This window comes from Parasteatoda tepidariorum, chromosome 3 (genome assembly GCF_982258835.1).
Source record: "Parasteatoda tepidariorum strain Cologne lab strain chromosome 3, Ptep-v5.0, whole genome shotgun sequence".
NCBI classification, from domain to species: Eukaryota; Metazoa; Arthropoda; class Arachnida; order Araneae; family Theridiidae; genus Parasteatoda; species Parasteatoda tepidariorum.
In genome coordinates, this window is record NC_141757.1 from 97,345,088 (window position 1) to 97,368,645 (window position 23,558).

Genomic DNA, 23,558 nt, shown 5'->3' on the forward strand with positions numbered 1-23,558 from the left:
TCGAGTTGAGATATCTTAGTGGGCGTGTGGTTTGTAACCAAAAACTGTGTGCATTTACTCTCAGTGAGAAGTATATGAAAACGGTTGAAAATACTATTTCTCCGTTTGCCTAAAACGAGCTCAATCACTCTTTGTTTCTGTTATACAAAGATAAAATATTTTTGTATAACTCATTCGAAATATGCTTGTAAATAATACTCATTTGTGGTCTAGTACTGACAGAGATCTGTACAATACTGGATTACACTTTATTTCAGAGTTCAATATCCCAGTGAATTCCTATAAAATTATGTATATAAGAATAAATTCTATATATCAGACTGTTGCAATGTGGGAGCTTCCCTTTTAAATTACTTTTCTATTCTACATATTTAACTTTTATCGGTTTCAAATAATATGAGTTTTGAACCATTTCTTTATTTTTTATTCATTGCGTTGCCACTTATGCTTATAAAACAATATATATTAAAACTACATCTTTATGTATTCTTTCAACTGGAAAGATTTTCAGAACAATTTTCAGAAACAATTGCACATGTTATCACATACACTTTAAAGTATCTTTTTTCTTTTAGTGAATAGTTAATAATTCTTCCAATATTATAAGGAGTTAACTTATATGTCTGATACTTAAATTATCAGGAAGAATGCGAAATAGGCATTTTTACCTACGTGATAAACTAAACGAAATGTAAAACTTTGACTTGATAACACTAATTAGGCGAGTTCTGTGACATGGAGTCAGTGACATATGCTTAACCTAGAGCTTCAGTCACATGCTTAACATAGAGCTTAGAGCAGTGGGAATTGATTAACCCACTGACGGTTCTCCATGTAAATGTCGTATTTTAACCTGCAGTCTTCTCCGCATAGCATAACCGGTTTTTCCACGTTATTAGATAGGGATAGTGTATTGGGGAGAAACATTCTCTCAATTTTACCCATTTGTTAAACCGCCAGTGGGTTAAACTTTTAAAACATTTGACTTCTGACTTTTCGAAAAATCCAGATCATAGTTTTTACATGACATAGTTCTTTATTTAATAATAAGTAATTTATTAATATTTCAAATAATTGGGTAAGAAAACAAAAGTATGATAGAATAGATTATAATGTTAACTAATAATTTTCAATTCATTATATTAGGAAACTTTCTTACTGGATTTGGTTTGACCTCTCTGCCTAAATTACCCCTTTCAGATTCTCAATTTCCCAATAGATGTAGATACTTTTTTATAAATTTTTATTTCAATAAAAAAAAAGCACAGCTTGAAAATGTTTTCCACTGCAAGTTAGTTATTAAAAATTTTATTCAACACTTTTTTGTGAAAAAAGAAACAGAGGGAATATATCATATATCCATTCTCCAGTCTAAGATAAAAACTGATTAAATTTAAGTGCTGCAACGGTTTTAACCTTTTTCAATTAAGAGTGCTTTCCATTTGCTTCATGTTGCAGAACTTGACCATTGTTTTATTTAGAAGGAGGAAATAAAATTGTTCTGAATAAAATCTTTTCATTTTGAAAGATAAACTGTAATTATTTTGGAAAATATTTTTAAAAGTAATGACTATGCAATTAAGTAAAAAGATAAAAGGCACACCATATCTAATTAAACTGCTTATTTAAAATGTGTGTATACAATTGAATGAGGTTTCTGTTGTAAATTTTACCAAACCTTGTAAAAAGGAATTTTACTTGAAGATTTTAAGATTAAAAAATTTTATTGTAAAGATGTACATTTTCAAAGCTCCACTATTGCTTTTAAATTTTTTTTAATGGGATTCATGTTACTATTAATGAGATGTATTTGGCTATTATGTATTATTATTTATTTTACATTTTAATAAACAAATTAGTTCGTTTGTTAAATTTTTTATGGTTTTATAAAATTGTTAATAATTGCCAAATATGTATTCAAATTCATAAGCAATTAGTTTGGCAAATTAATTTTACTTAATATATCATCTTTTTTCTTAAAAATAGCCATTCAGTAATGACAAATAATAGGTTAATATTATGTTTGGTATTATGCAAAATAACAAACTAAAGTGATAAATTTATGGTCATTTAACTAAACATAATAGCCAAGTCTTTTGGTTAGCTTGTTTAACCAGTTATTGAGTATGTTAGCCATTTTAATCACATTAACAGTAGCACATCTCTATATATTTTATGAATTAACTGTTCATAAAACTATTATTCTTGAATGTTCATTTAGTTTATTAAGATTGATATTAATTGACAATAGTTTATAATTTTTTTAAAATTAAATTGAAAAATTTAGAGAACATGCTTATGAGACATTTTAGTAAATTTGAGAAAATCTGATTTAATAAAGGTATAAAAACACCAAGAATCACTTAAATGTCATTTAGCATACTCTCCCACTTCAATCAATCTATTGACTTTGTTTAACAAATTAATTTCTTTATAAATTTAGTCTACTTATATAATGTAGCTTATTTGTTGTTGTAAATGAACATGTTACGCAATAACTGTGTTAAATGAATGTAACAAAAATTGGGTTCCACATTGCAATGTGCATATACAGTAGGGAACCGATTATCCGGAACGATCGGGACCATCGCTATTCCGGATAACTGATTTTTCCGGTTTTCTGAATCGCTACAAAAAGCCGTTTTTTTATTGTTAAACCCAACTAAAAAAATATATATATTTGGAAATAATCTTAAAAAGAAGAAAAAACGATGAAGTAATACACTAATAATTATTTCCAAAATGATGGTAAGGTAAACATCTTTAAAAAAAGAAAGAAAAATCCTAAAATCTTATGAGGAAAAAAAAAAAAAATTTTATTAATGGTGGGAAAATTTATCGAATTTCGTTCGGGTGTTTTGGTTTTCTGATTTCCGGATAACGGGTTCTGTACTGTATTTTGTTTTGCATTACCTACATTTGCTTGATTAGCAATATACAGAATGCTCATAAAAATAGAGGGTGTTTAAAAGTTCATTACTTGAATATTTTTGCTTTTCTTCTTATTCATATGTTGCGAGTTTGTTTTAAAAGTCAGTGTGAATCTTTTTCTTTTTTGAGACAGGTAGGTGCCTATTTTGGGCATAAAAAAATATTTCAAGAAAAATAAAGTTTTTGTTTACCTTTTCCATTATATAATAACTAAATCAAAAATATTTTTTTCTTCATACATAGTTACTTTTTATTTTACATTTAGTATAAATAAAAATATTGAAATCATGAATCTATCCCACTTTTTTTGTTTTTATACTATATTATAGGAAATTATAAATTGAATAATGCAACATTTTTGTTCAAAATACTGCACTAAATGCTAAAATTTATTTTTAAGTTAAGAAAGGCTTTAAAGAAAAATTCTAAATACACCACTGTGTAAAATTATCAGTTAATAAATGGGTTTAAGTTTAGCTTCTATCTTTTAGTAATGTGTCTTTAACACCTCACATTATTATAAAGCAAACTGTACTTTATTTAATATCTTAAAAACAACAATTAAATGTTTTGTTTTTAAGTGGACTTTGATGCAAAACAAATATTGTCATAAATTTTTTTTTATTAATTTATCTGTGTGTGTGTGTTTTTGTTATATTTTAAGAAAAAAAAAAGTTCATACTGTATAACTGACTCCATTGTTTGTCTCACTACGCTAATACTTAACCAACACGTTTTATGTTGTTGGTACATATAAATGCCTTTTGAGACATTGTAAATAAAAGGAGTTAGTATACTCTTATGAACTACAAAACATATGCTGAATAAAAGGTAAAATAAACTCTTCTGAATGCTGTGTTGGGTATTAGTTTATTTTGTGTCATGTTTATTAAATGCTTTGATAAACATTATAATTATTAACAGTAACTATAAAAACAAAACTATAGTTGAGCATTTTTTTTTCCCATTTCTTTTCAAATATTTTTTCTTTGGAGAAATAATTTGCAATTTTTTGTTCGATCTTCAGAAAAATTCAGTTTATGCAAATTATAAATTTTTTTTATCAAAGGTAGAATGGGTTTAGGGAATCAAAGCAAAAGGATAAGTTATTCAAATAATGAAATTTTGATGAAGTCCTTAAAAAAATATTTTCCAAAAACTCTCAGAAAATTTGAAATGATACATTCATAATTATCCGCTGACAAATTATATAATACTAAGACTTACTGTACTTCTGAACTGAAGTAAAATTTTCATTATGACTAAAATTAGATGAAATTTAAAATGACTTTTTTCCTTTCGTCTTATTTTTTGATATCAGGCATCTTGTTCTGATAAGATTTTATTTGATTTTGCTGCAAAAGAATCATTCCAATTCATTGAATTCTTTAAAAAAATATTAAGCTAAATGTGACTGATAAAAATAAAATTATAAGCAACATTTAAGAATTGCTGTGCAGTTTAGCCATAATGTTTTTTCTTGGTAAAAAAACAACTTGTTTTTGCTAAATTTAACTAAATTGTTCATAGTCTATCGCTAGTAACGCTTCATTTACAGGATTTATTCAGAATCATTGCTGGATTCTAATGCAACTGTTGGTAAATCCCACCTTAATTTAAAAAAAAAACAGTAATGATGACTTTTTAAATTTTTAGTTCAAAAATATCTTCCATAGATTAATGAGGAATCATTGCAAAAAAATAGATAATTTTATACATAGAACAACATTCTTTTGAACCTTCTAACTTTCTAAGACTTTTCCTTGTAATAAAGTGCGAACAGAAGTGACAATGTGCACAGCCATTTGATCCACATTTAAATTGCAAGAAAATAACTTAAACGCCTTCTGTGTGTTTTAACTATTCAAATGTAACAGTAATCCAAATCATGTTAGTAAAAACAAGAATGTTAAAATTTTGTTGTCACAATAGAGAAATAAAATTCAAACGGTTGGCATAGCATATCTAATTCAGGTAAGCAATTTTTTTTTATAATTTGTCTTGAAAGAAAATTGAAAAAAAAAAAAAATCTTGTTACTTTCTTAAATTACTATTTGCACATAAATTCAAAAGTAATAAAATTTTGTAATATAACATTAATTTGCATAAGTAGATTGTATAATTTTAATAGATGTGTTTAAAATGGTTAAATGAATCGTTGTTGCAAGTGAAAATATTTGACTTTTATAGCATTTACTATTACTGTAAAACAGAAAAAATTCCTTTAAATTCATACTTGTTAAAAACATACTGCTGGTAACCTAAAAACAAAATATATCACATTCAATAGCATTGCAGTGAGGGGACGAAGGGCATCCAAGTGACAACCAGGGTTGGCAGGTTTTTGACATGTGACAGTTTTTGACAGTTTAAACCATGGTTTAAACCGTCACGTCAAAAACCTCACTGTCAAAAATGTCGAAAATGTCAAAAACCTATATTCATATGTGAAATTTAATTAATACATAAAATTTATATATTTTTTATAAAGGATAGTGTTTCTAAATATGTTCTAGAAAAAATAAATTTAAAATTTTAAAGAAACACTTATATTTTGAATAGTAACCAAAATCTTGTACTTTTGAAAGCTCACATTTTTTGTAATATTATGTATTCATTTTCATGTGTTATTGAAAATCTGCAGTGATATTATAAAGAAATTTATTTATAACCAAATTTAGTGCATAGTATAGATTATACTAAAAATTAGACATTTTTAAAGATGAACATTAGCAGTTTTGCACATTAGACATCTTTTAAAGAAAAATCTTTTTAATATTCTTTTAAATCTTCTTAATAATCTTTTTAACATAAGACAATACAAATTTAAGTGCTTTTTGTTAAATACACAGAGTAGTTAGTGTCGATTTACAGTATATTCAGCCTATTCATTTACTATGCTGAAAATTTAGTTTATCCAAATACTTGTGAATTTCATTTTGCTGAATACTATATACATAGTTTTGTTGAATATCTAAATATTCAGCTGTTGAATAATTACTTCTTGCTTTCAAGATATGCATTATTTGTATTCTTAATACAAGTGGGAAAAAAAAATTAAGAGGTAAAAATTGTTTTAAAATGATAAGTGTAATAATTATAAATAAATATAATAAACAATATGAATTATATTTATCATTAATCACAAATATAACTACTTTTAAATTCAAATTAACATACTGGATAATAAAGATATTCGGTAGAACATTAAAAAAAATTTTCATACACTTGTATCAAGTTTGTATTTATACAACATAACTTGTAAGTTCCTTATAAATATTAGTTATATGTTCCTTATATGTCAAAAATGCATAGTAATAAACTTTTAATTTTCTTAAGTATCAAAAAAAAAATTTTTTTTTCAAAATATAAATATTTAAAAAAAATTTGTGCAAAATTTTTCTGCACATGCATTTGAATATAAATTTCTGAGATTTTAAATCTGTTATTTTACCTTTAATTTGAATTAAAAAATATTTTAAAACCTGCTGATTACCTATAGTTTAATTAAATTTCCATATAATGCATGGCAACTGTTGGTAGTTTTGAAGTTTATATATTTTTTTGGCAAACTTTAGTTTTTGACATTTTTGACGGGTTTTTGACGGTTTAAACCAGTATTATACCCTTGTCATGTCAAAAACCACTTTTTGACGTCAAAAACCCAACCCTGGTGACAACTAAGGATACTAAATTTTTAAAAACTTTTTTTTTTTATTAATGAAATTGAGTTTTTGAGAAAAATACTTGGTATGTACAAGCAAACTATTTTCTCTAGAATAGAATTTTAGTCTAATTATGAAATTATAGGTAATTAAAAATTAAATATTCGTTTCACTAAAATTTGAGAACATTTTGTTTGAAACAATAGATTTTTTACCTTTAAATAGTTATTTTATAAAAAAATGGACTTAAAATATTGATTAATATTTTTATTATAAATCTTTTCATTATTTATTTTTTTCCACGAGTGCTCAGCACAATTTCAGGAGCATAAAATCAAGAAATATGCATCGTACAGCCTAACATCTCAGCGCGCCGCAGCCTATATTTTTCAGTAGATTATTTTCTTCTTCTTACTGTTAGGATTGGTTAACAAAACTTATGTTAGAAATTATATTTTGTGGTTTGTTGAGCTCAAGTAAAACCATGATTATGATACATCTTGATAAATTATAAAATGTACCTTGAATATCAGATTATTTAAACAGAGTGAAGTCTTCACAAGTATTTAAAAAGAAAGGCTATGCATTAAAAAATGAGTGTTTTATTTAGCTTATTCGTATAATAAAATTAAATTTAACAAAAATACAGCAAATTTCATTCTTTCAAGACAGAAAGATCAAAAGGCAAGTTTTAAAACAAAAGAATGATATTTTAAAAAGTATATAACTACAATGAGATTAAAAACAAGTAATTAAACTTTAACATATGGACTTTCAGCAACATATGATACATAATACCTATAAAATACTCAGGTTAAAATTTAGTTAGTTTTTAAGTAATTTAACAACTCACAATAAATTAGAGTTGCAACTTGAATGAATAAGTTATCTTACTATTTTCTGTAAAGGAATTTCCATTTAATAATCATTTGTAGTAGAATTATTTAGAACATTCATTTCTTACAAATGTTATTTGCTGAAATACAATTGGTTCATAAAAGATTTCTCCTCTTCTTTATGAAAGAAAAATAGTTCAGAGCAAGTCGCAGACTTACAAAAAATTAAATTATTAAGAGTTCTATCACGTATATAGAGCAGAAAAAGTAGTTGCACCTATGAATGGGGCCATTCAACTAAGAAATACAATGTTAATAAGAGTCAATGTAAAAAAAAAAAAATGCATTGTTTGTCAATTGTGTTTAATGGCTTAATAATTTGTTTATTACAGGAAACACTAAACAGAGACATTAAAATATGTCACCATACCCATTTGATATGGATTTTTTCTTTTTTATGATTGAACTATGAGTATTGCAGGGATGGCAAATTTCGGAAAAAATAAGTTTCTTCCAGCTCAAAGTGAAGAAAAAAAAATCAAATATTAAAACAATTTCTTTTAATAGTATAATTGCGATCAAGTTAACGTAATATTTTTAATTTCCAAGCAATTCCATTTCTAAACTAATTTTCAAATAAGCGAAAACTAAAATAAAGAAATATGAATTTAATGAAGTTCTTAAAATAACAGGTTCTTCAATTACAGAAATGAGCATACAGTAAAATTCAATTATATAAAGAACTGTTTTAAAATCAATCAAATTTTATCAATGCAAGTAATTTAAAACATCACTTACTAATTTTTATAATTGAATGTTGTTAATTATGAATACTCCGAACGACTGTTAAATAATATGAAAATTACTATTTTTTTTAGAAAAGTGTAAGAAAAACTTTCTGGTACTATATAAATAATTTGTTTAAATTTCAGATTTTCTTAGAATACTTATACTTATTAGTAAACAATGAGTTATCTTTAGTTTCATACAATTTGTTGTTTTTTCCATTTTTTTCAGTGAACTGGAAGAAATAGGGTTTCTTCTGGACAAAATGCCACCCCTGGTTTAATGATCAATGATAAATAATTATTAATTTGACAGAAATACACCAATCCAGAGGAAGAGGTAGTCTTTACAGGGGCACACCACATATTCAACAATTTCCCAAACTAGTGTTTAAAACAATATAATTAAGAATTTAAAAATAAAGGCACTGAGACTTGGCAGTAGGTGCACTGGACACATAAATCGTAATAAAAAATCCATTCCACTCATTTAAAAAATATTAGCAGCTGCATGTAAAGAAACACTTAGAGAATTAAAACAAACAGCCATAGCCATCATAAAAGTGAAAGCGTAAAGAATATCACGAGGAGAGCACAAACACGTCACAATTATATCACAATAGTTACCTTAAGGCAGAATTATTAAGTACAAATGTACAAGTCACCTCCTACAAGTTAATCTAAACGTCTAAAATACCTTTTTCTTTGCTTGGAACAACATTCTGATTAGTTTGGTCATTTTCGTATTCGACGAAATCGTCAAATAAGCTTGGCCAGGCGGCAGTGTCGTCGTAAGAACTGAGGTCGTCGCCGACAGATTCGGAAAAATTTAGAAACATGTTCCACGTGTCTCTGGAGATACCTCTAACACTAGGGTGATTTTCTAGGAAATTCAGCCACCGCTGCAATATTGGAGGTTCATTATCTGAAAACACCAACTTCCAAAGTTGAATAGCCATTTCAGACATTAAAACTCTCTGCTCGGGTTCTAATCCGAACTTAAAAGTAAAGCGATAAAAGTCTTTAAATTTTTCTGGACAACGCGCTTCAGAAACCATTTCGGGAAACCTCACCTGGATGTCTTGGATGCAATCCGCTTTTAAGCTCCGACATCCACTTACAAACTCTTCTTTAGTAAAGCAAAACATATGTTTGGCATTAAATTTCCAGGCTAACAGTAAAATACGATAATCATCCGGTGGGACGTTGAGATCGTGGCAAAAGTGTTCGATGCCGTCGATAAGAATGGCATTTTCGTTAGGATCTTTATACTGCTCGAATAAAGTAAGGATTTTGTTTTCAGAATACTCTCGGTTAGAATGACTAGAGCGTTTATTTTCAATACATGCTGTACTTAAAATTGGAAAGATAAGTTTTTCAGTCAAGCTGAGATTTTTGCCGTTCGATTCTGCACAATTGTTCACTATAATTCGAGTTTCGGAGCGTCCTTTGTCGCATCTGCGAAAATCACTCATGCCTGGCTGATCTTCCACAGCTTCTGCATTTCTGGCAATGTCTGTAAATTTTTCATCGCAAGCTTGAGTGATGACAGACTGGGTAGCTGGACAGCACGAAAGGCACTTACCCATTGGATGGCCAGTTACTGATTATAAAACAACAGCTACCTACAATTTCTCATTATGGTACCTGTAAAGAACGCAATTTAAATCAATCAATTAAGTATATTATGAATGTCACATTTGAAGACTTTAAAAAATTATAAATTGGTAGATAAAATTTAAGCAGGTTATAAATTTTTTTGAAAATGAAGTCTTGGTGTCATTTACATGCACTTTTGATTTTAGAAATAAAATTCTTTTTTTAAGGAATTAAAAACCCACTGTTATGGATATAACATATTTGTAATGTCCCTAACAGCCAGTTTCAAATTCTAAAAATATTTTAAACCAATGAAAGTTATGAAAAATTGAAGCAAGTGAACATGACACCCAGCATTATTGTAACAAAAATTATAAGAACTGCCCAATTTTTTTGTTAACTAAGTTTATATGCTTTTAAAGTCTGAAAATATCACACCCTAAATGGTGGAACTGCAGTAAAATATCAGCAATGCTAAAGCAGCATGGAATTGCCTAAAGCAGTATGGTTATTTTTTATAGTGTACCTGAGAAAATTTTATGTACTATACTTTAAATGGTGGTAATAAAAGATTTAATTGGGTGGTATTCTACAAATTTTATTTCCCCATAGTGTATAACAGGTTCAGCAACATAGTGGAGCTCTAGAGTAGTTTTCAATTTGCACTTATAAAACCGAAAGCAAAATGGCGAGTAACAATGTAGAACAATAGAGTAGTCGGGGCATGAATTTTGCAGTTATGTTGTTTCCAAGAGAACTAAGGACAAAGTAATATTTATTAACAACGAGACAAGCAATTGAAGAACACTTCAAGTGCCGTCTGGTACAATTAAAAAGAAAAACCTTTGTAGCACCAATTAAAAACCTGCAAAAATGGTTTTACTTTTTGAAAAACAATATTATATCCACTAAAATAAGCTCAATAAACAAATTTATTATCAAAGAAAATGGTGAAAAAACTTTTAAGAAATCAGAAATATTGTCATCATTATAATAATACATTGTCTTTAAAATTTTATCATTAAATCATATCTCTAACAAAAGAAAATTTCCAATTTGAATGTTTAGTTTAGTTTGATGATTTACCACAATTTAAACAGTTAAGAGCACTAACAAAAAATTTTCAATTAACATATTTATAATCAATCTTAATTCTCTCACAGTTTCAGCAAAATTAGTAGTTCTACATCACATGTTAAGAGCCCAACAATTCTTTGTTTCTTGCTTTTCTATAATATCAGAGAATTACTGAACATAATCTCACATTCTGAAAAGGTGATAATCACCTCTTTTATCATTTCTTCAGTTTGCAACTACACTACAGTTTAAAAATTCGAATTCTTTATCACAAAACTTTACCTTTAGAACCGTTTTAAGTAATTCAAAACCTTTTTAACCAAAATATAATGCCTATTCTCAGGTCGTTCATTAAATAAATTATCATCATTTTTTTTTAACTACTACTAGTTAAAAAAAAATAATAAATCTGAATGTGTTCTGCTTGCCTAGTTTTATTTCGCTTCATAAAGGAAAATTTGATAACATAGTTGTTGAACTAAAGATTTGTTTTGCACAAACACCTTTTAATACAAATGTTTCACTATTTAAAATCCATTTCACAAAAAAATTCCTCAGCCTTCAAGCCGAGAAAATCTTTTTCTCTCTCTCTGAAAGCAACCGGTTAAAAAAATTAAATTAAATTTCCATAATGTAAAAAAATTACAATTATTCAAAAGATTTAATGGGTTGCAAATAAAAAAAAGTATATATTTTGTGGAATAAGCTGAATAAACTAACCAGGTTTAATTTATTAAACTGATCAAGATTACAGATTTACTGTAGAATTTTGGTAATCTGAGTTAGTTTAAAATGATGCCAACTCAAAAAAAGAAATTTTTATCATTACATGAATATATTCAATACAACTATTGTTCAAAGAGACAGTAAGTTTTAGAATATAGCTTAAAAGAAGGATAATCATGCTTTATAAATAAATTGTAATGTTAAGATATAGATATAAATTGTAGTAAGTTTTTTTTTTTGTCAATGAAAAGACATTTTTTAGAGCAATACATGTCATCCATATATAAAATTAAATTTACTGCACCTACATAGAAAATCTATTATCAGGTATTTTTAAAATAGGCTTTCAATATCTAAATTTCTTTCCTCTGCAATAAAGCATATTAGTCATATCCAAAAATGAACATTTTTTATTTGCCCTAGAAAAAGCAGAACTTTGATGACAGAAACTCAGATTATTAGATCTCTGTTGTATCTAATAAACGAAAAATATATTCAGGGATCTGTCTGGGTTTTTCTGTGAGGTACCTATTTTGTGAAAATTTAGGTATAATTTGTGAAAATTAAAAATTATATTAAAATATCAAAAAAAAATGTGGTAAAAATATGGATTTATCGTTAATTATGGGATACAAAAGTACTTTGTGAAACTACAGTTTTTCCTAAAGTTGAATTTGTGAAAGTACTGCTAAACGGTAGTAAATTTGCCTGTACTGACCTCTGATATTACATTTAATACTATGCACTATGAGTTCGCAGGAATAGTAGAAAGTTCTTGCTCAACAGGGTATGAAAAAATTAGCTTTTATATATATCAGATTTTTTTTATTTTTTAAATTGAACTATTGAGTGAATATCAAATGTTTTAAAGTTATTAGATCTCTAGGAGACTTTTTATTTTACTTTACTGCCAATTTAAATTTATATAATTATTATATAAGATATTAATCATAAGATCCAAGAATATTTTACTAAAGTTACGTCATTGATAACTTTTAATGTTTAACATAATTATTTTCAAGGGAGGAAAAAAAAAGTATCCTAATTACAAAAGCATTCTGACAGTAAATACAAAAAGGTAAAGAAAATTCATAATTTGTCATCTACATATTTTTATCAATTATCTTTGCAATGCTTTAAAATAAGCTCAATGTTCTTCATTTGTTTTAGTAATTAATATAGATAATAATGCTTGTGTAAAAAAATTCAAAATTATTTTATTACAACTAATATTACACATGATCTCTTTATATATTCCTTTCATATTCTCTTTATAAACATTAAACTATTTTTATTTTAAAAAATGAAGCAATTAAAATTACTAACATAAATAATTTGATCTAAATCATTGACACCCTATTACAAATGAAACCTTCCTTCATTCACAACTTTAATTTTCAATTATGCCAACTTAAACTTGGTCAGACTTCTACCAAGAAAATACTTTTAGACAAATCAAGTAATAACTGAACAACATTAAAAAAGACAAACTAATTTACTACCTTCTATATTCATCCTCAATATGACATTAGCACATAATTGAGTATCCTTTAGTCAACGTCAACATGTTCGACAACACCTAATCTTTTCCTTTAATAAAATATAAAACAAATGAAAACAATTTAAAAATATAAACATGTTATTCAAAATGACAAAACAACCTACAAAATACTATACCATACAAAAATTTAGATGAGCAGACTATACATTTATGACCTAAAGGAATTAGGCTACAATGTTTTAGTAATCAAACGGTTTAGTAGAAACAAAAATGGCAAATAGGTTTCATATGATACAGTAAAAGATGGTTGAATGAAGAACAAACTACTCCCCCCCCCCCATTTATTTAAACACAGAGCCTTAAGTTGTTACAATATCAGGGTTTGTACTGTTCAGGTTTAATAAAATTTTGGGTATACTGAAATTCCTGACAAAAAATATTTTGTCCTTATTTGTCTTGATTTATAACTTTTTGTCCAGAAACTTCCAATTTGCAATTCGTTGGTGCTCAAAACATCTAATTTTTCATTCAACATCTTTTTATTTTAATTAATAGTGCAAGGAAAAACTACAAAATTCAATTGTCAAAATGTTAGTGACAATTAGTGACAGTCTACTAACAACATATTCAGGGTGATTTTAAAAAGCTGGGGAAAATTTTAGGAAGTGATAGTACACATCCAAGCAAACAATTTTTAGCAAAGAATGCATGGTTGAAAACAAAACGCAAAGGTGCTGGCGCATTTGGAAAGTTGTTTGATGCAAACGTGAAAGCTCCATTCCTGTTGCGAGTTACTGCGGAAAGTTCGTGATATGCCTGGTGTGTTTCAGAATGTTCGGCTATCTTTTCTTCGCCGTTGTACTGCGTGCATAGCCGCTGCCGGCCACTGTTTTGAACACTTATTGTAATCACATTTATTGAACATAAATTTGCTTTTATAACTTAACTTCATCGTTCGTTGTGTGTTTTTTCCTCATATGAGAACATAAACTTTGACGCTCTCAAGTGGTTTTGCGTTTAGTTTTCGACAGGGTTCGCCAAGTGGGCCCACTTTGAAAAAACTCGCCCGGGTTTTATTGGGCGGGCCCACCTTGAAAAAACCCACTTGGAACGATATGTGGGTTTTTTCAAAACAAATTTTTTTTTTTTTTACTAAAACTGGTTTTGCGTTTAGTTTTCGACAGGGTTCGCCAAGTGGGCCCACTTTGAAAAAACCCGCCCGGGTTTTATTGGGCGGGCCCACCTTGAAAAAACCCACTTGGAACGATATGTGGGTTTTTTCAAAACAAATTTTTTTTTTTACTAAAACTTACTGTTTTGCATTTACTTTTATATAATTTATTGTGCAGCATAAATTTGTCAAATAGAGTTGCATGATTTATATGATTAAGTTTTTAATATTAGTAAAGTAAAAGAAACTCGAATCTTCATATAATTTTATAGTAGGTACTATTGAAAACTTCAAGTGGGTGTTTTCAAAAAGTAATATTTTAATAATATTAAATCAAATAAAAATTTAAATAATATACTCTGAAAAGATCAATTTTTCAAATATAGTTGCATGCTTTATATATTAATAAACAGATTATTATTATTAATTCATATGTTTAAAAAAATTGAAAAGAAACAATTTTTTTTTTTTTACCAAGTGATACATTAACAAATTTAAACAGTTTCATTTTCTGGCTTTAAAAAAAAAAAAAAAAAACAGAGGTAAAACTTTTTATAAGAGAACTTTTTAAAATTATTTATCTTAAAAGGAAATCATTTTCCTAGGTTTAATTATTTGAAAACAAATGGGACAAGTAGGTAACTGATACTCTTTATATTTATACGTAGTTTTAATTTCACTTTCTATTAACCTTATTATAAAAACATGTAAGACCATTAAATATTTATTTAAGTTTTTTATTTAACTCAAGTCAAATGAAATTTTAGTTTTTACTGATTATGAATATTTACAGATTATAGTTTTATAATAGGTAATATCCATATGTTTAATAAATATAGTAAATAAATGTGTGTGAAAACAAAAAGATTAATAAACTTATTCCTTTTATATTACTGCTTTTATATTTTATAATTCCTAATTTAAAAAATTATGAAATGTAATGTACTTAATAAAGAAGATTCAAATATGTATTGGTGATAATGCGTTATTTAAACTTAATATAAACTACATATAACCAGGGTTCCCCAAGTGGGCCCATTTTGAAAAAACCCACTTGGTGTTTTTTTTCACAAATTGTTTTTTTTTAATTTGGTTCAAAAAGAAGTATCTCCTAATACTATCATTGGACATATCGTTGAAGTTAACAAATATTTTAGAAATGTGCATCAAGCACATGGATGGGCAAATTAAAAAAACTGCTTGATGACTGACCCAATGATACTAGGTGGAATTCATATTATGAGCACGTAAAAGCTTTTGCCAATAATTACCATAAATATGAAGAGATTGTTCTTGAACATCAAAATGAATCTAATAATAATATGTCAAAAATATTAAATAATGTTGGGATTCACCAATAAACTATCAATTGGGAAAAACAGATATCAATTGTTTCTTAAGCTTTAAAAAAGCTTCAATCAGAAAACATTTCAATTTCAGAAGCTGTTGAAATATGAATTAACTTACTAACATGTGATGAATTAGAACCCCATAAACATTTTGTAAAAAGATTCAATCAGGCTGCTCAGCCACATCATTTATTAGCATATGCATCCTGGATCCCAAAACAAGGGGACAATTTTTAAATGATGAACAAGACCAATTAGCAGAAAACTGTCTTTCTAAGCATCATCCAGAATTTCTGCCACGTGTTATGGCATTCAAAATTTCCGATCCTGAATACTTTCCAAAATCAATGATGTTTGACACTGTTATTCAACAGTTTTCATCAAAAAATAGTAGTAAATTATGGCAAAAAATAAATAAATAAGTAAATAAAATCCCTAGCTTCCACAAAATTTCTGTCAATTCTTTTTTCTTTGCACTCAGCACTAGCATCCTCTGTCTCTATCGAAAGACACTTTTCAACTTTCAGTTTGGTGCAGAGTAAACTTCGAAATAGATGAGGAATAGATATAGCTACAAAACTCGTAAAAGTGTATCACCATCGAAGAGAGAAATGTAGACACTTTGAATCTGTTGTATGATAATAATAATAAAGGAAAAAATGGACCTTTTTTTTAAGTTAACTCTTAACATTTGCTGACAATTTTTAACTATTTGGAGAAAGTTTATCACAATTAAAAAACAGTTAAAAATTAAAACATTACTTTTAAGATTTTTTAAATATTATTTTTAAGATTTCATTTGAATACAATTTATTTTGTTTCTTTTAATCATGTTTAAAAATATTGAAAGCAAACAAAAAAAAGTTCTGTTAAGTGATACATTAAACAACAATAAACAAATTTAAAGTTTTATTTTCTGATTTTAAAAAAAATAAGCTATAACTTTTTATATATGCTTTTTTATAATTTTAAGATTAATTTGTCCTTTGAAACTATAAAGTTAAAATGTATCTAACAATGCATATATTTATCTAAATATTTGAAAAAAGGGACAAGTAACTGATACTCTTTATAATTATACGTAATTTTAATTTCACTTTCTATTAATCGTATTATAAAAACATGGAAGACCATTAAATATTTATTCCAGTTTAATTTTATTACAGGTAAAAGTCAGATGAAATTTTAGTGTTTACTTATACAACTCTATTTAATAAATAAAAATATTTTCGCAGTAAAATTTATGAGCACTAAATGAAAAAACCCAATTTTCCCCGGGTTTTTTCAAATAAAACCCAAATTTCCCCGGGATTTTTCAATAAAACCCAGGCGGGTTGGGTTTTTTCAAAAATCCCCGAGTTTTTTCGAACCTTGGTTTTCGATCATGCATTCTTTGATAAAAATTGCTTGCTTGGGTGTGTACTATCACTTCCTAAAATTTTGCCCATCTTTTTAGAACCATCCTGTATATAGTTCAGGCCTTAGCTGCGAGATTCCTTGTTTCTAACGTTTTGGGAATTCAGTTATTGTATCAAAAATGGGAAAAAAACTCAAACAACAATTTTGCATTTAGATTTTTTTCTTCTTCACGAATTTAGGAATGTATGAGCTAATTTATTACTTTCAGTAAATGCAGCAACTTTTTAGAGTGGAGTTGAATAGTTTCACTATTGTTAATTTTCCACCTTCCTGTGATTTTAAAAATTAACAATTCCAATTAACAGTTTAATAATCATATCCCGGAATTTTTAAATATGGAATTGAGGTATTATCCACGGAATCGCTTTTGAACGTAAATTCTGAGTAGCATATTCACTTTGTTTCCCTACTTTAAAATTATTTGTTAAGGAAGTTCTGAACTAAATTATAAATTTTAATTAAATATTGGTACAAGAGAAAATTAACTAAAGGATACAAATAATTTTTTTATGTAACAGTATCATTTAAATCTTTTAAAATATTGATGCCAAACTATTATGAGTTGGTCAATGCTTCATTAATAAAATTTTCTGGAAAAATAAAATAAAACTTGTTCTGGAAATTTTTTTTAAATATAATTAATAAAATTTTTTGTTAAAACTTACCGTTCTGAACAAAACAAATATATGGAATTAAAAATGGAATATTTTATTGTCTAGTGATTAATTTTCCCTTTACATTACTCTTTTTAGTCCATTATTGTTGTCTTATGCCGCATGTCAATATTAACAGATCTAAGGCAGAGGGAGAGAGGTATTTTTCTTTTTTCCCAGAGACCCTATTTATGAACAAGAACTTGACTTCTGTTACACACATACGTCACTGCCTGTTTTACACGGAGGACACATTCACACAATCAACCCATCTGCAGATTGTAATTTTAATCTTAACCAGAGCACAATCAATATCCGATCCAGTACCCCATAGGTATTGATTTGTTATGGGAACTTGGAGGACAGATTTAGCGTGCATCAGCTACTATTTTGTACACAGGAAGTCTTCGGCCTGCGACATAGACCCAGTTTTTTCAAGAAAAGTTCCTAATTATTTCTTTGGCCATACGAGGTCTGCAATATCTTTATCAGAGCCGAGGTGGCTCAGAGGATCGAATTTTTGCCTTCCAATGAGGTGAACCGGGCTCGAATCCCGCAATGGCTGGTCGATATGAATTCTGCACCAATCACAGTGCTGACGTAGAATATCCTCAGTAGCAGACGGATCATGGGTTGGAGTCCTCTTGCTGTCAGGCTAACTGTGAGAAGTTTTGGTGGTTTTCCTCTCCATATAACGTAAATGCGCGTTAGTTCCATCAAAAAGTCTCCCACAAAGAAAAATTTTACCCCATACTTGATCTAGGAGTTTCCTTGTCTTTTAAATTGGGCTCAGAATACAAGGCTACGGAGTTGAACATTAGTAGCTGTGAACCCAAAATTGGGTTGGTTGTTCAACGACAGTTATAAAATAAAATAAAATATCCTTATGCAGCAATAAATAAAATGACATAAAGTATTGCAAAAAATTTTTTGAATATTTTTCATTACGCATTTTTAATATAAAAAATGCATTTTGATGCTATCAATGCATGCATTGATAGTTTCAACTAAAACGAGTTTTGTTATTTTGTTTTTCAATAGTTAAAACGAGTTTTTGACATGAGAATATTATAAAAAATAAATGTCAATACTGAGATTATTTTTATTATCAACTTCAAAAAAAATTTATTTAGTAACTAATTTTGAAAAATAAGATATGTGAATTCAAAACTGTCTTTGCAAGAAAAGGAATTCTAATGCTTCAATTAGTTCAATTATAGGTTTTTATAGTGATCAATGGAAAGATGTGAAGAAAACTGCCTTCCTTATTTATATACAGTGAAACCTCCAAAAAAGACCATCTTTATTTATGACCACTTTTGGGAGACACAGAATTTTTTCCATAGACTTTGCGTTGCAGAAAAATTTTAGGAGACATCATTAAAACCTCTTCCAGCAACTGAGAAAATATCTGCACCAAAAGCAGAAAAGGTCAAATAAGGAAACACGAAAAAATATCAAAATAAAACAATTTAACAAAACAAATAAGTACAGTAGGGAACCGATTATCCGGAACGATCGGGACCATCGCTATTCCGGATAACTAATTTTTCCGGTTTTCTGAATCGCTACAAAAAGTCCTTTTTTTTAATTGTTAAACCCAACTAAAAAAATGTTTTTTTTTTTTGAAATAATCTTAAAAAGAAAAAATGATGGAGTAATACACTAATGATTATTTCCAAAATGATGGTAAGGTAAACATCTTTCAAAAAAGAAAGAAAAATCCTAAAATCTTATGAGGAAAATTCTTTTTTTTTTTTAAAAAAAAAAATAGCGGGAAAATTTATCGAATTTCGTTCCGGTTTTTTGGTTTTCCGGTTTTCTGATTTCCGGATAACGGGTTCTGTACTGTAGATTGAAATGTATTCAAAATATTTGTGTGAGTCTTTTAGTTAGAGAGTTCTTTTTCACAATCTCTGAAAGCGATCGACTACCTCATGCTGCAGTCAGCGTGCACTAAAGACGATGCTTTACATGACTTATTTTTTAGGGTGGAAAGTTAAATTTGAAAGAGAAGTTATTTTAGAAAAAAAAAAATACGCATTTCAAACAAACAAACCTTTTCTCGTTTTTTAACGTTAATTAATTTTTATGGTATAAAATTAAAGGCAAACTTAAACAAAAACATAATTGTTTATTTATTTAAAATAGTTCTCCCATTCATAATTGGTAATTTTCTTTTTACACATAATTATATCAGTACAGGTCTTTTTTATGGATGCTAAATTTTATTCATCAATCTGGTTTTCATGACACCAATACAAGTGGCATTTCCTTGCCAATAAATTAACACTGACTAGAACTAAAATAATTTGTGAAAAATCGTGTATCTTTCATAACGATTTTGAAGTCAATGGAGGTAAGTTCTAAGAATGACCAACCTCCATTAACGACCATTTTACTGTGGGTGGTCGCTCCCGAGAGGTTTCACTGTATATAGGTAGAGCCATCATAACAGAAATACTCGTTAGCTTACAGAAGATTAATAACATTCACTGAGCAATATTAGGTAAAATGTAATGCAAAATAAATGTTAAAATATCTTCATACATGTCTTTAACTGGAAAATATTTATTTAATGTGTTAGCAATATTAAAATCAAATGGATACTATTCTAATTAAAAAAATTACCTTAATTTTTATAGTTTATTGATGCCAATAAATAAATAAAATAATGAACATCATTAATTTAAGAATTTTGATCATATCCAGCAGATTGCAGAGCCTCCTAGCTGTTTTAGCTTGAATGTCTGTCTATGTTTGCCTCATAAGTAAGGTTATCTCAAAAGCAAGAAAAGAGGTTCTCCTAATTTTATTATGTAAAAAGTTGTTTGTGTATGTTTTGAGAAAGGGAAAAACCTCTTCCAGAACTGGCTTTTGTTTATATTTAGAGCAAAGGATTGACTTTAATCAAGAAAATATTTATATTTTGACTTCAAGCTCAATTAACAAAGCTATCTCACAAAATGAAAATGATAACTTGACTAGTTGTACCTTATTTAAAATATTCGAGGTTGTACTTACATAAAATCAGATTAGGAGAAAAATTGCCAACTAAATCTTCACTTTCCCAGTTTTGTTATTTATTTTCTTATTTACCGATTTTTTGTAGTTTTTTCTTTTTTGATAATTTGAATCTAATTTTAATTCTTCCTAAATTTTAAGCCTTCTTAAGTTTTTTTCGCTCCTTCTAAATTTTAAGCCTTTCTTTACGAAGCATATGACCCCTAACTTTTTTTTTAAAGAAAAGTTCTTTATTAACATATAAATGTTACAACGAATTTGTAGAGTTTATACATTGAAACAATTCATTTGATAAACAAAAAAGAAGAGATAAAATAAAAATATGGAAAAAAAATCAAAATAATTATAACTAAATCAATAAACCTCTCTTCAACAACAGAATATAATGTTAGTAATAACCTTCGCTAGTATTAATTTCAATATTTCTCCTTCTTATAAGGTTAAAATCACTTGAAAATTTTTAAACTGAAAAAAAAAAAAAAAAAAATTTAACCTGGAAACAAAGATACATTTACTTTATTTATTCTAATAAATTGTAAATAGAATTCTCTTTAAAAAAAAACTTGTTAAAAAAAATAAAATAAGGCAAAAAATTACAAAAAATAAAATAATCATAATTTAAAGTTCCTGCCATCAAAGTTTTAAGAACTTTAACAGAAATTTTTTAATAAAGGAAGCCTAAAAATTTAAAAAGTATAAGTCAAAAGATCACCTCTTTTTTTTTAACAACACAATTTGATTTTTTTACATGAACTATACTGTCAGAAACCCTTTAATGATAACCAACACTATCAATTCAATTAAGCAGGTTATTACACTATCTAGAGAAACTTTATCAGACATTTCACACCAATTATATATATGGATTGAAGCCTAATAAAAAAGAGCAATTATTGGCATTTTACTAAGTTAGTAACTTAATAAATAAAAGACCAGATAATGTACTAGGGTGCAGGTGACAAATTAGCTAGTGCATGCCTGCAATGTCTCTAACAGCAAACATCACACTTCACCCATCTTCATTGACAAAAAAAATGTGGTTACTAAAAGTTCCGATTTCTAAAATGAGTAAGGCACTTGTTTAACTGCTACCCAAATAGGCTAGTTCCCAAACAGCCGTGGAAAATTTCTTTAAAACATGAAATTGTATAAAATGAAACATTCATCTTTAGTTGTTCAAGTTTAACTGATTCAAAACCCACACAACTAACGCAATTATTCGCATCCTATTTCCTTTTTCACTTCCTAATCTCACCTGCACGAAAAATATAACTATCATGAATCATAGTTATGAACGTAGCATTACACGATAACATTAAGGAGTATAGTTATTTATAAATATTAAATCGATGGGAGATCATTTATGCATTGCAATTCAATCGAATGAATGCAAAAATTGCAACAAAAATATAAGCATAGACAAATGCTCAAAATAAATAAAATTAAGTGGATTATCAAGATTTACTATATCCTTTGTTATATATGTGAGATAAAGAAAAGAATAAAATGATAATGAAGGAAGTGTTTATATATGATTACAAGCTTCAACCGGATTATGTGAACATATGATACAATAATAAAAGCAAGAAACATTCAACATTTACAAAAAATAAAAGTTATGCTAACGATTCCTTGTAATATAGAAAATTTTCTTACAAATAAAATCCGATCCATTGCTAATTAGTAACCCGAAATGTCATAAAGCAAATTGCTACACTTCCACCACCCCATACAAACAACGAAACAAGAAGAGATGAAAAAAATATTATTATTTTGTGACGTCAAGAGTTACCTGCGATTGGGCGCGTTCTGTGAAGATGAAGCCGAAGTTAAAAAAGGAAATGAAAAGATTACTTTTGATTTGGCAACAGAACAAAATGTTTACAGTTTTTAATCAAAGGAATAAGAAATAACTTAAAAGATGATTCCGAGTGAAAAATATTAAGTGGCTTTGTAATTTAAAGTATGTTTCTTCATTAAATGACTGATTTGAAAAATTTATTTCATTTTGGCAAAACTGATGAGTTAGTCAATCTGGCATCAAAATGAATCGTGAGCTCTCTTATTCTGCTGTCGTCAAGGCAACGAAAAAGAAACTTTTTATTATTACTTTTTTTCTCTGCAAGTTTAAATAATATAAACAATAATAAATGAAATCGAGTAGTGGATATTTATAATTATTTTAATTGAACTGTGCCTAATTATCATTTAAATGTGTTATTGCTTCATCTCGAAGGTGTCTGTCATATCTGATAGTTATCTATGAATGACTTGAACTTATTTCCGCAATAATGGCTGTTCTAAGTAAATTAAGGGAATTATCTCTGCCATATAATTGTTACGAAGTTGGACATACATGGACACCAGAATGTTATACAGCAGCACTATCCGTTGGTCTTTGTTGTTTATTCGAAGGAATGAAATTATATGCCCCTTTATATTTGGTAAGAAACCAGATAACCATCACTACTATTTATTATGGTTTGTTTCAAATCATTCTTCTCTTACGAAAGTGTAAATAGTAGCTGTCAGCATTTTTCTATAAAAACTTTTGTGGGGATTTTGAGGCTTCGAATATGGTTTTTAATAAAACTTATAGAATTTTAAATTATTTATTTTTTGAAAAACCAAAATATGCTTTAATTTTAGTAATTTAATGGATAAGTTGGAATTTATTGTGTAAAATTTACGGCCTGCTTAATAATTAATAAGTATTGTATGCCTGTATTGAGTTTTTGAAAATAAGTTCAATATTTACAGAATTTCAAAATTTAATGTGATAGGCTGTTTAATGTTGAGTTTTTCTACTCGCACTGTTATAA

At 27.6% G+C, this 23,558-nt stretch overlaps 2 protein-coding genes across 2 annotated transcripts in view; one reads left to right on the plus strand and one right to left on the minus strand.

Moving 5' to 3' along the window:
* Nucleotides 1–7,182: 7,182 nt before the first annotated feature.
* Nucleotides 7,183–22,562, minus strand: SCCRO3 (defective in cullin neddylation 1 domain containing SCCRO3). The gene is made up of 3 exons (XM_016047995.3): nucleotides 22,393–22,562; nucleotides 13,122–13,209; nucleotides 7,183–9,864 (listed from the first exon to the last, which is right to left on the minus strand). The coding sequence occupies exon 3, from the start codon at nucleotides 9,804–9,806 to the stop codon at nucleotides 8,898–8,900; it is 909 nt and encodes a 302-aa protein (XP_015903481.1). The 5' UTR covers nucleotides 9,807–9,864; nucleotides 13,122–13,209; nucleotides 22,393–22,562; the 3' UTR covers nucleotides 7,183–8,897.
* Nucleotides 22,527–23,558, plus strand: part of LOC107436327 (transmembrane protein 135) — a 29,087-nt gene continuing 28,055 nt past the window's right edge. Inside the window, exon 1 of the mRNA XM_016047994.4 lies at nucleotides 22,527–23,180. Within this exon, the coding sequence (XP_015903480.1) occupies nucleotides 23,028–23,180 (153 nt within the window). The 5' untranslated portion in view covers nucleotides 22,527–23,027. The remainder of the gene's footprint in view (nucleotides 23,181–23,558) is intronic.

Bases quoted from the DNA above. Each gene is read 5' to 3' on its own strand.
- SCCRO3 (XM_016047995.3), bottom strand. From the start codon at position 9,806: ATGGGTAAGTGCCTTTCGTGCTGTCCAGCTACCCAGTCTGTCATCACT.